This window comes from Rhinopithecus bieti, unplaced genomic scaffold, assembly GCF_001698545.2.
Source record: "Rhinopithecus bieti isolate Rb0 unplaced genomic scaffold, ASM169854v2 scaffold_41082, whole genome shotgun sequence".
NCBI classification, from domain to species: Eukaryota; Metazoa; Chordata; class Mammalia; order Primates; family Cercopithecidae; genus Rhinopithecus; species Rhinopithecus bieti.
Genome location: NW_016817890.1, coordinates 1,658,970 through 1,671,744, shown reverse-complemented (window position 1 = coordinate 1,671,744; position 12,775 = coordinate 1,658,970). Strand labels below are relative to the sequence as shown.

Below are 12,775 nucleotides of genomic sequence, written 5' to 3'. Positions count from 1 at the left end.
CTTTCCATCTCTAATGTTCTAGAATTAGAATATTCTATACTTTCACTCCCAGAAGCAGAGTGAGAACAGAGAACAGGGACCTTCAGTCCAGGAAACAGCAGAGGTCAGTCAGGGCTTCCTAGCTGTATCCTCAAAGCCTGTCCACCTTCAGAGGCTTTCTCTTGCATCTGCTGCCTGAAAGGTGGCTGCTTCCCCGCTAGCAGAACCTCAGACGTGTGCCCGGGCCCTAGCCGCTTTAGGGAAATGGGCAGGCGGTCTGAGTCACCTATCGGGTGTGAGCTGGGCTCACCATGGCAACCCAGCAGACCCAGAGGGCATAAAGAAGCTAGTACCTTCCCTGCCTGCACAGTGTAGGTGGAGCATGCTGCATCTGCTTTGATTTCCAACCCAGAAAAGTTTTTCTCTACTTTAAGGACTCATTTTCCTTTCCCTTCTCTCAGGACACAGTTTACTCCCTCTAGGGTCCTTCTCCTTGCCTGGAAGATATTCTGCAGTCCCCCAGGCAAACCCTACTCATCCCAGAATTAAGTACCACCTCCTTCAAGGATTCATCCCAGACCAGTTAGTCCTATACCCTTCTTCAAGTTCCCACCACATAAAAGGCAGAAGCTCTTAGCCTTCAGAATCTGTGGCTTACACATGACAATGAACTGTGTTAAAAAAAAAAAAAAAAAAAAAAAAAAATCTGGGCCTTCTCCCTTGATAAAATCACTTATATACAACTGTCTGCAGACTATTTTGGGAGCTCCACAAACTTTATCATGGACTCAGAAACAATCTTAGAAACCTAAATCCTAGAAGAACAACAGATCAGATCATCCAGTCCATCTTCTCACCTAAACCAGAAGCCCTTAGTAACCCTTCCTGAATGATGTTCCTCTTCTACCCCTGGCCCACCTCTCAAGGCCACCTCCTTTAAGAAGCTTCCCTCATCTCTCCTCCTCTCCTCTGATTTCCCTGAGCATTCAGCCTGAACCACACAATTTCCCACCTGTGCTTTCTCCCTTGTATGTTGTCCCACTTCCCCAGCAAGACAGCTGGCTCCCTGTGGGCTCATTTCTTCAACCTTGTAACCCTTAGCTGGACTTAGAGATGACCGTGATCTGTACTTGTACTGAATTCTGTGCTTTGAAGCCAGGGCTCAATGACAGCACCGGCCTACTCCCAAAGGATAGAGCTGCGGAGTTTTCCGTCTGACGGCCTCACAGTCTGCTTAGGCCTCAACAGAACAGGGGCTTCCCTGGAATGACTGCCTTTCCCACAGGGCAGTCCCAGAGAGCCCTTCAAGACGAAATTGACAGATAGGGAAACTAAGGCCCAAGAAGGCAAACATAGCTTAGCAAAGGTCAATATGCACGAAAGAGGTGAGTTAGGACTAGGACCCAGGTCCCCAGTTACCAGCCTAGAGCTCTTTTCCTTTATGCAATGGCTTTATGAAAACTAAATTTGCCCTGCATGTACACATACTCACATACTCAATATATGCATGGAGAATTTCTAAAAAAGATGGACAAGACAGTAAACAGTGGTAACCTCTGGAAGGTATGACAGTGGGAGTGGACACAGAAGTAATGAGAGGGACTTTTCCTTTTCACCTCAATACCCTCTGTACTGTTGGGTTTTATTTTTGTTGTTTTATTTTGTTTTTACCATTGACATGTTTTATTTATTCATATTATAAAAATAAATCTGCCATAGAAAGCAGATTCTGGCCCAGCCCACCCATTCCCAATACACATAAAAGCAAAGAGAAGCCATAAGTAAACCTGTCCAGGTACAACTATAAATTAACAAGATTGCCTTCTTGTATGGTTTACAGGCACTGGTCTCATTAATTTACAGTCACAGTGCGGTTTATGGCTTGAGGAATCTTCCCAGGAAAAGCTTAATTCAATTAGGGCTCTCGGCAGCTCCCCAAGGAAGCTCTGGTATCTTACTTTTACTTACACAAATTGAGGGCAGACCAAACAGATCCAGATCTTCCCAGAGAAACCCCACCCAGCTCAGAGAGGATGCCCTTGCAGACCCTCCATTAGAGACAAGCCGAGGGAGGTGGCCACGGCAGCACCACTTAAACACTGACTGGCGCCTAAGGCATCATTCTGTGAGTGTCCTCCCAGCAAGCTCAGTTAAACTCCCTGGCTTGGCAGTCTGGTGCCAAGGAGCCTCTGCAACCTTTGCTCTCCCTCCTCTCTGAGCAGTCAAACTGGTTTCTTGTCTGCCCCAGGGCTTTGCAGGGATCCTATCTTTACACTGAAGTCAATCAAAAATCATTCATGTATTCCTTCCCCAAATATTTATGGAGCCCTTACTCTGTGCCAGGCACAGACAAGAAAGTGAACAGGCTGGGCGTGGTGGCTCACGCCTGTAATCTCAGCACTTTGTGAGGCCGAGGTGGGCAGATCACCTGAGGTCAGGAGTTCAAGACCAGACTGGCCAACACAGCAAAACTCCATCTCTACTAAAAACACAAAAAATTAGCTGGGCGTGGTGATGTGCACCTGTAATCCCAGCTGCTCCAGAGGCTGAGGCAGGAGAATTGGTTGAACCTGGGAGGCAGAAGTTGCAGTGAGCTGAGATCACGCCACTGCACTCCAGCACTCCAACCAGGGTGACAGAGCAGGATTCCATCTCAAAAAAAAGGAAAAAAAAGAAAGTGAACAAAGGCCCTGTCCTCAAGAGGCTTACATTCTTATGGAAATTGGTACTAAGTATGGCCTGCTTATCTAATTCCTTTCCATCCTTCAAGACTCAGACTCATGTTCCACCTCCTTTGAGAGGCCTTCTCTAAACACCCCAGTCCTCAGGGACTGCTTGCTCCCTCCGTACTTTGCCTCTGCCAGGAGTCTGCCCAGCCCTGGCAGGCTGGAAGCTCCTAAAGAGCAGGGCCTGGTTTACTCTTCTTTGTTCCTTGATGGCCATATGCTAAATGCCTGCTGGCTGATTTCAGCTGACCTGCCTCTTCCACTCAGGATCTTAGTGAGCTGCTCTTAGTCCTGGCTGGCTGGTGCAAAGACACAGCCTCTTCCAGCTTCACTTGGCAAACGGCAAATGCTATGCAAGTGTTAGCTATTTATTGGTTTTGTGAACTTGTGGGCTCTAACACACAGCTGTGATATCACTCCTCCGCCTTCTGTGGCCTGGTCTCAAACAGGCTCAGCACTGTGGAAAGGCCAGTCTGGGCTTAGGGGTAAGTGCTCCCCAAGGGACAGGGAAGGGGGCCTGGGAAGGAACAGAGTTTCTCGTCCTGAATCTCAGTTGGAACTGCTTAAGGACATATCTTTTCAGGAAAGAACGTGCTGGGGTAATTTGGGGAATTCTGGATTCTTAGCAAGTAGTATAAAACTCAGGGCTCAGATCTGGCCTAATAGACCCCCAAACCGGCCCTGTATATTAGATGAGCTTTGGGGGAAGAAAATGAAGTCAGCATGATCCCAGGGAAGGGGAGCAGCCCACTGATCCAGGCCCAACCCAAAACTTAGTTCAGTTAAAATTAGATTAGCCCATAAGATTAAAATACCAACATATAATCACGGGCTGCTTTAAAGTATCAGTTGATGTTTATCGGCATCTAGAGACAGTTTGGCCCAGTGCAGTGTGTGCAGACAACCTTGGGGAGACATGTCTGACTCAGACATTTGCAGGGGGAGCGAGTGCTGCAAAATGAGGCCCACACAGGCGATGGATGACTCAGGAATAACCCAGGTCCTGGGTGTGCTGAGCCAGCCTTCTCTCCCTGCCTCAGGAGGAAAGGGGGCAGGTGAGAGAGGCGGTGAGGAGGAAAGGAGGCTGTGTACGGGCTGGCATTCCCCAGACAGCCTCAGACCCCCAGCTCCAGTTCCCTGTTACTCCTGTATTTTTCTGCATGCTGCCACCTCCGAGAAAGGTTATTTGCTTCACAGTGGGACTTGGAGTGGGTAAGCTTTTTCCCCAAACCCAAGAAGTGATCCAAGGCTCAAAATACTAAAGCCTTTAAATCTCCCCCAATTCAAAATGATAATGGGAAAATTAAATTTCTAAACTGAAAAGCCCTTGGAATCAGGGCATGAGGATGAAAAGAACACAGGCTCTGAAGTCAGACAAATCTGGGCTTAAACCCCAATGTTTTCTAGCTGTGCAAGTACCTTTCACAACCTCTAAACTAGGTATGAATAAGTAGCAGCTTAGCCAGATGTGGTGGCCTGTGCCTGGGTCCCAGCTACTCAGGAGGCTGAGGTGGGGGGATTGCCTGAGCCTGGGAGGTTGAAGCTGCAGTGAGTCGTGACTGCGCCACTGCACTCCAGCCTAGGAGACAGAGCAAAATCCTGCCTCAAAAATAAACAAAGTAAAAAATTAATAAGTGGCAGCTAATATAATTAACAAGTATTTAACAAATACATCACCAATTACCATGTGGGTGCAGTGGCTCATGCCTGTAATCCTAGCACTTTGGGAGGCTGGGACGGGCAGATGTCCTGAGGTCAGGAGTTCAAGACCAGCCTGGCCAACATGGCAAAAACCCATCTCTACTAAAAATACAAAAATTAGGCCGGGTGCAGTGGCTCATGCATGTAAGATCAGGACTTTGGGAGACTGAGGTGGGCAGATCACCTGAGGTCAGGAGTTTGAGACCGGCCTGGCCAACATGGTAAAATCCGGTCTCTACCAAAAAAAAAAAAATACAATTAGCCAGGCACAATGGTGGGTGCCTGTAATCCCAGTTACTCGGGAGGCTGAGGCAGGAGAATCACTTGAACACGAGAGGCGGAGGTTGCAGTGAGCCAAGATCATGCCTCTGCACTCCAGTCTGGGTGACAGAGTGAGACTCTGTCTCAAAAAACAAAAAAGAAAAGAAAAACAATACAAAATTAGCTGGGGTGGTGGCGCGTGCCTGTAGTCCCAGCTACTTGGGAGGCTGAGGTAGGAGAATCACTTGAACCCGGAGGTGGAGGTTGCTGTGAGCAGAGATCATGCCACTGCACTCCAGCCTGGGTGACAGAGTGAGACTCCATCTCAAAAAAATAAAAATAAAATAATAGGGAGCCAGGCATGATGGCTCATGCCTGTAATTCCAGTTACTCAGGAGACTGAGGCGGGAGGGTCATTTGAGGCCAGGGATTCAAAACCAGCCTGGACAACAACATTGGAAGGCCCTCATCCTCCATCTTTAAAAAAAAAAAAAAAAAAACCACGAAAAATTAAGTATCTATAATATCAATTAGAAAACAGGGGCTCAGGCCTTGAGCAGTGGCTCACACCTGTGATCCCAGCACTTTGGGAGGCCAAGGTGGGCGGATCACCTGAGGTCAGGAGTTTAAGACGAGCCTGACCAACATGGCAAAACCCCATCCCTACTAAAAATACAAAATTAGCCAGGTGTGGTGGCGCATGCCTGTAATCCCCACCACTCAGGAGGCCGAGGCAGAAGAATCGCTTGAACCTGAGAGGCAGAGGTTGCAGCGAGCTGAGATTGCACCACTGCACTCCAGGCTGGGCAACAAGAGCGAAACTCTTGTCTCAAAAGAAAAGAAAAAAGAAAACAGGGGCTCAGAGAGGTTATGCCTTGCCTAAAGTCACACAGCTGGGCAACAGAGAGCTGAGACTAGATCTCAGGTCTCTTGACCTTTCACCCCATCCTGCATGTTCTCCATTGTAATCATTTCTCTGCCTCTCCTTTTCTCTCCCAGAGGGCATACATCATTTTGGGAGAAAGGACAAGTCCTCCATTTCAAAGATTTGCTGTTCCACAGATAAGGGCTATGAGAATGACAGTCCCCAGTGCGACTCTGGCCCTCATCCTCCTTCATGCAAATACAGGTATGTTCAAGTTGTAGAAAAGAACTTGGAGCTGAGCCACAGCTGTCAGGGCTCCAGAGCACCCAGACCCGTTAGCCCTTCCTTCCTTCCTACAGAAGGAACAGGTGTCCCTCCTGACAACAACCCAGGTTACCAATGTGGATGTGTCTGGTCATTTACTCTCCTCAAAGCCCCTTTAAATGGCTCATCCCCCTTGATCCAACAAGAACGCAAAATGTTGGCCTGGCAGGAGAGAGTTTGGCCTTGAGTGATTAGTCCCAGGCTTGCTAAGTGACCTCAGGCAGGTCACAACCGAAGGCTCAGTTTCCTTAGATGTAAAATGAACACATCAATACCACACGCTATTCTAACCCACAGGACCACTGAGAAGATCTAAATTAAAGATTGTACATGCAAGTGCTTTGGAAACAAATTTCAGTGCTAATGAGAAGTACTACTAAACTCCTCCTGCTTTGTAGAGCTAAACAAAGTTGTGCCACCTGCTCCCAACAGAGGCTGCCTCTCAGGGGACTCTGCTGGGCCCTGAGGGTAACCAAAAGCAGCCTGTCACCTTTCCTGCTCAGAGGCAGGAGGTCATAAGGTCAGCCACCCCTTGTGGCTAAAGGAGATCACCCTTTACCTGGCACTCCCCTGCCCAAGCAGGGAAGAAGCAAGCTCTGGTCTGATGGCTGAGAGGGCCCCAACAGAGAGATGGCAGGCAGGGTTGCTAGCAGAGAACAAGGGATAGGCCCTACCTGAATGCAGGATTCGGGTGCATCCAAGGAGACTCACAAAAACAAAGGACAGGCGCACAGCCGGACACAGAACACCTACAGCTTTCTCAAGGCAGGGACAGGGCTCCCACCAAGGACATGCGCCCAACTCCTAGAGGGAGTCCTACAATTCCTGAGTGCAGGTGCAGCGAGCTGGGCGCTTCTCAGTGCAGGGCTATGCGCATTTGCTGCAGGGAATGCCAGAGGTAGGAGATGCAGCTGCACACCCCTCTAGGAGGCTATGCCAAGACTCGAACAGACAATAAAAAGCAATTCAACATCACTGAAGATAACCTCTCTAAGCCATTTCCTCATCTGCAAAACAGAGCCACCTTTTATCTCTTATGATTTGAGTAAGGATTAAATAAGATTGCTTTTATAAAGTGCCTGACACTACTCTGTAGACACCAAGTGGCAACTATTATTAAAACACACACACCCATTCAACACAGGAGATGTCACAGGGCAGGCAAGGCCTCATGCCAATGTTACGGATAAACAATAAGGGAAAAGGGTTTGGGAGAGAAAGAGCAAGTGACTGCTGTGGGCTGGGAAGACCTCCCAAAAGGGGAAGAATCTGCATGGCCCTGAAAGTGACTACAGTGAGCTGGGCATTCTACCAGGCGTTCCCACATTCAGCCTCTACACTGGTCTTAAGGATGAGGCAAGTGAGGTTCAGAGAATGAGGTGCACGGACCTCAAGGTTCATGGTCACACAGGTACCGAGAGGCAGCGTCAGGAGCAGAACCCAGGGCTTCTGACCACGTCTTTCCTTTATACCAGGGCTGGATGCCATGGGGCTGGCTTGGAAGGAGAGAAGAGGCAAGCTTCGTGGGTGCTCAGCAGAATGAAGTCTGGGCAATCTGACCAACTAAGCCCTCTAAGTGCCTTGGCACTCCTAGAGACACATGTCCTACCTGAAGCCTTCCTCCAGTCCCCAGCTGACCTCCCTCCCACTGTTCTGCAGTCAGTCTATTTTCCCAAAGAGAAAAAGGTCATCTCTTCCTTTTCACAGAGTCCTATCTGGGCTCTTGAGACAGTTTCAAGGTGACCTTAAGCTATTTGTTCTTCTCTTCTTTTCAGAAGTGAGAAAGGCACCTTCTAGTGTCACTTCCACAGGAAACCAGTTGCTGGGTCTAACGTCCATGCATGTCAAGTGGGCAGTGACCCCATCTCCCCTATTCACAGACTTAATCTACAGAGGAGATGGCAGGATTAGCCTTGCAAAGACCAAAACCAAAAAAAGCTATAAGATGTAAAGGGACAAAAGAAGCCTTTTGTGTCCCTGGTCAGGAGACAAGATGAATACCTGCTTTATGGGCTCCTGGGCCTCTGCCAGGCATTCCGGGTCAGGAACATGGGTAAACAAATGCAGGAGATGCCAGTGGTGAGCTGAGTTACAGTGAAGCTCTCCCTTGGAACAAGTACTAGCCCGGGAGTCAGGTGAACTCAGAACAAAGCAGAGTTCATGCAGGGTCCAAAGCACAATGTGGGGTGGGGAATGCGTCAAACTCCTAAGGCCTGGAGTCATTCCCATAGTTTTCCCAATAGCCTAAACCCTCTTCACACCACTACCCCCTCCCCAGCAAGGACAAGAAAGAATTCCTGACTGTTGGGGGGAGAAAAAAGGCCCAGAGAGGGAGGGTGACTTGCCTAACGTCACCCACTGAGTCAGAGGTAGACTAGAACCCAGAAGCAACTGTTCTAGAACTTCAGCTCCCACCCTGCTCCTCCCACCCCAGTCTCTGCAAGAGTCTACCTGAGGCTCTGCTCCATGGTTAGGGTAGGAAGGAGAACTGCACAAAGCACTTTCTATTCTTAAAGGAGGGGTAACCTGCAAGGGAAGCAGCTGCCATAGATGACAGAATGAGGGCTCCAACGGAACTCCTACCCACGCTGGGGTGTTGAGAGAATAGGCAAGACCCCAAAATCAGCTCCCAGGCTCTTGGGTATCTGAGAGTGCAGAGGGAGCATGGCCTCAGCCCCCTACCCTTATCCCCACAAGGCAGCTGTGCCATCTTCCCTCCCGCCATGACCAGCTCAAGTGAACAGTATAGGACGCATGGAAACCCTGATACCTTAAGGAAGGACGCCGGTGGCAGCCTAGGTTTGAGAGATTTGTAATCCTGCAGCTCAGAGGAAGGTTGTAGGAGGCTGAGGTAGGGATGCATTCGCTGTAGGTGGTTAAAATATTAAGAGGGGCAGATGTTACTCATTGAACACTTCCTGTATATACAAACTCAGTTTTATGTGCATTAATTTATGTAATCATCACATTAATAGCACTATAACTGGATACTATTAGTTCCCATTTTAAAAATATTTATTTATTTATTTAGAGACGGAGTTTCACTATTGTTGCAATCTCGGCTCACTGCAACCTTCGCCTCCCGGGTTCAAGCGATCCTCCTGCCTCAGCCTCCAGAGTAGCTGGGATTACAGGCGCCCACCACCATGCCCAGCTAATTTTTTGTAATTTTAGTAGTGACGGGGTTTCACCATGTTGGCCAGGCTGGTCTCAAACTCCTGACTTCAGGCAATCCACCCTGCCTCAGTCTCCCAAAGTGCTGGGATTACAGTGTGAGCCGCTGTGCCCAGCTTAGTTCCCCTTTTATACATGAGGAAACAGGCTCAGAGATGCTGCTAAGTGGCAGAGTGGTAGCTGAATTCTACATTGCAAAGGGGAAGCTGGGAAAATGGGCTTTCATTTTGAGGCCTGAACAGGGAGTCTTCAGATCTTTGGACCACCTTTCTCTCCACTCATGGCCAGATGCTAGAGCTCCTGTTTTCAGAGGCAGAAAAATGCCTTTCCAAGGCAGAGACAGACTTTTGGAAAGGAGACCACGTCCAGCCTCATCATTTTACAATGGGAAAACTGAGGTCCAAGGCTGAGTGACTTGCCAGAGTTTCCAGAGTCAGTGGAATGACAGAAATATCACATCTAGAAGGGACCACGAAAATCAACTGACGGGTAGGGAGGCGTGACTGGTCCAAGGACAGAGGGAGGTGGGAAGAGAAGCCGGGTTTTCCTCGCTTCCAGACTGATATTGTTGCCATGGCACCGTCTCTGCTCTCCAGCTGCCCAGGGTCCCGGGCACAGCACTTGGGTGGTGACAAAGCAGGCCAGGCCAAGCTGACCTCATTAGCACTAGAGATACCAGGCCTGCAGGGACAAACTTCTGACTGCCTAGAGTGGGGACTCTGTAGTCATGCTGTCGTCCCACCAGCAGCCACTGAGACTCAAAGTGTGTCTGCCAGCCCCGAATGCCCTAATATAATGCCAGGTGTGGTGGGCAGGTGAGGGGATTGGGGATAGGAGGCAATTTATAGATTGCACTTGTGAGGTCTCCTCCTGGTCTTACAGTCAAATGACATCACTGTTACTTCAGCTTCTTACAGCAAAATCAGACAACATTTCATGACTCAATTGGCATGGTCAAATTGAGAGTCTTACCCATTTCACAGGTGAGGGAGACCTGCAGAAAAAGGCCTCAGCTATTCAAGGTCATGCATTTAGGTCGGAATCAGTACACATGGTTCCCCTTGTCCAGTCCTTGATTTCTCTCCAGGAAGCTAAGTGCCATCAAGGTATAGGTGCTGATGGCTTAGTTCCATGTAAGGCTCTGCTACTGTGACCAGCTTGGCACAAGAGCCCTGCACCAGGAACCCAGCTCCTGGATCTATCAAATTAGAGGCACCACTTTCCTCCCGCAGCATGTCCCGGAGTCTGCCTCACACCAGCCCAGCAGCACCGCTCAGCTCCTGCATGTCCTTGGGAGAGCTGGAAGGTTTCCTGCCAAATCCCCAAACCCAAATCTCAGGCAGAGGGGATAGCAGAGTCCCAGGACCTCATGCCTTCCACAGCCAGCTGGGGGAAAGCTGAAAATGCAAAGGCAGCTTTCAAAGCCCCCTGAACACCACTTCCAGGGACTTCTGGGCTATGTAGGCTCCAGTAAGCTACCCCAGTCACTTAGCAGAACAGAGTGCTCAGGCCTAGCAGGGAGACCAACACTCTGAGAGTGAATAACTTGTCTGTTTCCTTCTCCCCAAAAGGTTTCAAAGTCTCTTCAGGCCTGAACATCCCTAGCCTCCCCCTACGTACCTCACCTACTTGATTTGAGCAGCAGACCAGACAGCACCCTGAGACACAGACAGGCAGCGACCTGGCGGTGAGCTGGGGTCAGACCAAGCCTCAACCTCCTCTACTCTCCCTCCACTCCCAAAACAGACTTCAGAAATTTCCAGGGCCCCTTGTCCCACAGATCCTATAAAGTATGGCATTCCTGGACCGGAAATTGACTCAGGGGCTCCTAACTAGCCTGGGCAAGCAAAGCTGACAGATAACATTCTGGAGATGAAGGAAAGGCGGGAATATGGGGATCCCCTGTGTTCCATCACACTTGTAAGTTTCCTGCACCCAGGTCTCCACTATGCTTAAACTCCTCAAGCAGGCCAAGGAGAAATATACTCCATCCTGGAACACACTCCAATAAAGCCTGTCATAAATTGCACTGGTTGCTGTTGACAGAGCAGAATGTGCCACTTGCCAGAAGACACTCCTTTCTGTCTCACATGCAGCAGGGTGCCTGGCTCTCCTGGGGATCTGGCCAGCCAGAGAAGACTTGCCAGTCGTGGAAGCCTTACTGAAGGAAGCTAGGATCAGAAGCATCCCATCCTCTAATCCTGCTCTCTTCTGTGCACCGTGCTGGCTCCAATCTTGGGAAGCCTCAGGTCACAAATCAGAAGTTACAGAACTGGAGCTTGAGAAGGACCAAGGTGGCAGGATGGAGACTGCCTACCTTATGGGAGTAGTTCAGATCCTTACTCCTGGACAGCCTCAAATGGTGCGAGATGAGGCAAGAAGCTCACCAGTCTGGCGGCCGCCGCAGCATCGGAACAAACGGGACTTACCTATCTTCATGAGGCAGGCCAGAAGGATCCAGAGGGAGATCTCGAAGGGGGTGCGCACGTGTGTGTAGTCGATGCCCAGGACTGGAAAGGCCTTGCGCGGCTTCACGCCATGATCAGTGACGGAATGATTAACAGGGCGGCTCTCTGGGGTGACCTCCGGTGGAGCGGTGGTGACATCTCCAATCGAGCGTTCTCGTGGTGGCTCTGAGCTTCGAATGGTGCTGGCAGTTGGGCTGAGCTGGAGGCCATGGCTCCTGAGAACAGGGAGCAGCCCCACCAAAGCGACCACCACGAGCAAGGAAGGGAAGATCCGAGGTGGAGAGAGGCCACAGATGCCAGACCGCAGAAACATGGTGCTGCTCCCAGAGCCGGCCTCGACCTTACCCAAGTGAGAGTAAAACCGGGCACATAGGTAGCAAGGGGTCAGCAAGTGGGAAGAGAGACTGGTGTAGTCTCTAGGAAAAGTTCATGCTTTAGAGAGGCATTTCCATGGAAGCAATTTTCTGGGGGTGGAGGGAGGCTGGGTTTGCAACCTGGAACTCCAAAGTGGAAAAAGGGGGCAAGGACCCCGGAAGGAGACCAAAAGGTCTGGAACTCCGGGCCTGGGAAGGGGGAGGAGGGATGTGGGAAACAGAGCCCTAGAGAAAGAGGAAGGGGCAGGATAGGCTGGACCCGTGCAAGGGAAAGGAAGAGGGAAGGCTGGGACCTTTGGCTGAGGAAAGTGACTGAGGAGCTGGGACTCTGGGCTGTGGGCTAAGGGAAGCGGTAGGGAGCCTGAGCTAATGGAAGGGGACCGAAGGGGGTGAGACCCAGTCCAGGAAAAGGAGAGAGGGGGCTGGGAGCCCAGGCTGAGAAGGAGTGAAACCGGGAAGCGGCCGGGAGCTTGTCCACCCAGAGAAGGGCAGGGGTCCAGGCGCGCCGGGCTGAGATTCCGGGGAAATGGAGAGAGGCGGAAGGCGGAGGCAGGCGGCCTGGCGGGAAGGCGCCTCGGCGCGGGCTGGGGGCGGCTCGCGGTGGGCCAGCAGCAACACGCCCCTCCTCGCGGCCCCGGCGCAGCGCGGCGCTCCGCCCCGGCCCAGCTGCAGCTCCCGATCCAGCTCCAGAACTAACCCTAGCCCCGGCCCCGGCGGCAGCGGACTGAAGCCTCGCTGAGCCCGGCGCTGTCACTTATAGGCACCAGCGAGCAGTCGGTGCGGCGGGCTAGAGAGACCGTCGGTGCCCGCGCAGCGCAGCGGCCCCTGTCGCCGAGGGAAGGAAGTATCGCGTAGGAAGAGGAAGGAGAGTCAGAGATGACAAAAAAAAAAAAAAAAAAAAAA

At 50.7% G+C, this 12,775-nt stretch overlaps 1 protein-coding gene across 5 annotated transcripts in view; it reads right to left on the bottom strand.

Annotated features, from left to right (window-relative positions):
* SLC9A1 (solute carrier family 9 member A1) overlaps window positions 1–12,645 on the bottom strand; it is a 58,628-nt gene extending 45,983 nt beyond the window's left edge. For 2 of the 5 annotated variants that reach the window (XR_001882313.1, XM_017856439.1), the window contains exon 1: window positions 11,460–12,645. Coding sequence is in view for 1 of the 5 variants with exons in the window: in XM_017856439.1 (XP_017711928.1) it covers window positions 11,460–11,811 (352 nt within the window). In the remaining 4 variants the exon portion in view is untranslated. Of the gene's footprint in view, window positions 1–8,626; window positions 8,723–11,459 lie in introns of all 5 variants that reach the window. The other 3 variants (XM_017856440.1, XM_017856442.1, XM_017856444.1) reach the window with 3 other exon arrangements.
* Window positions 12,646–12,775: the final 130 nt, after the last annotated feature.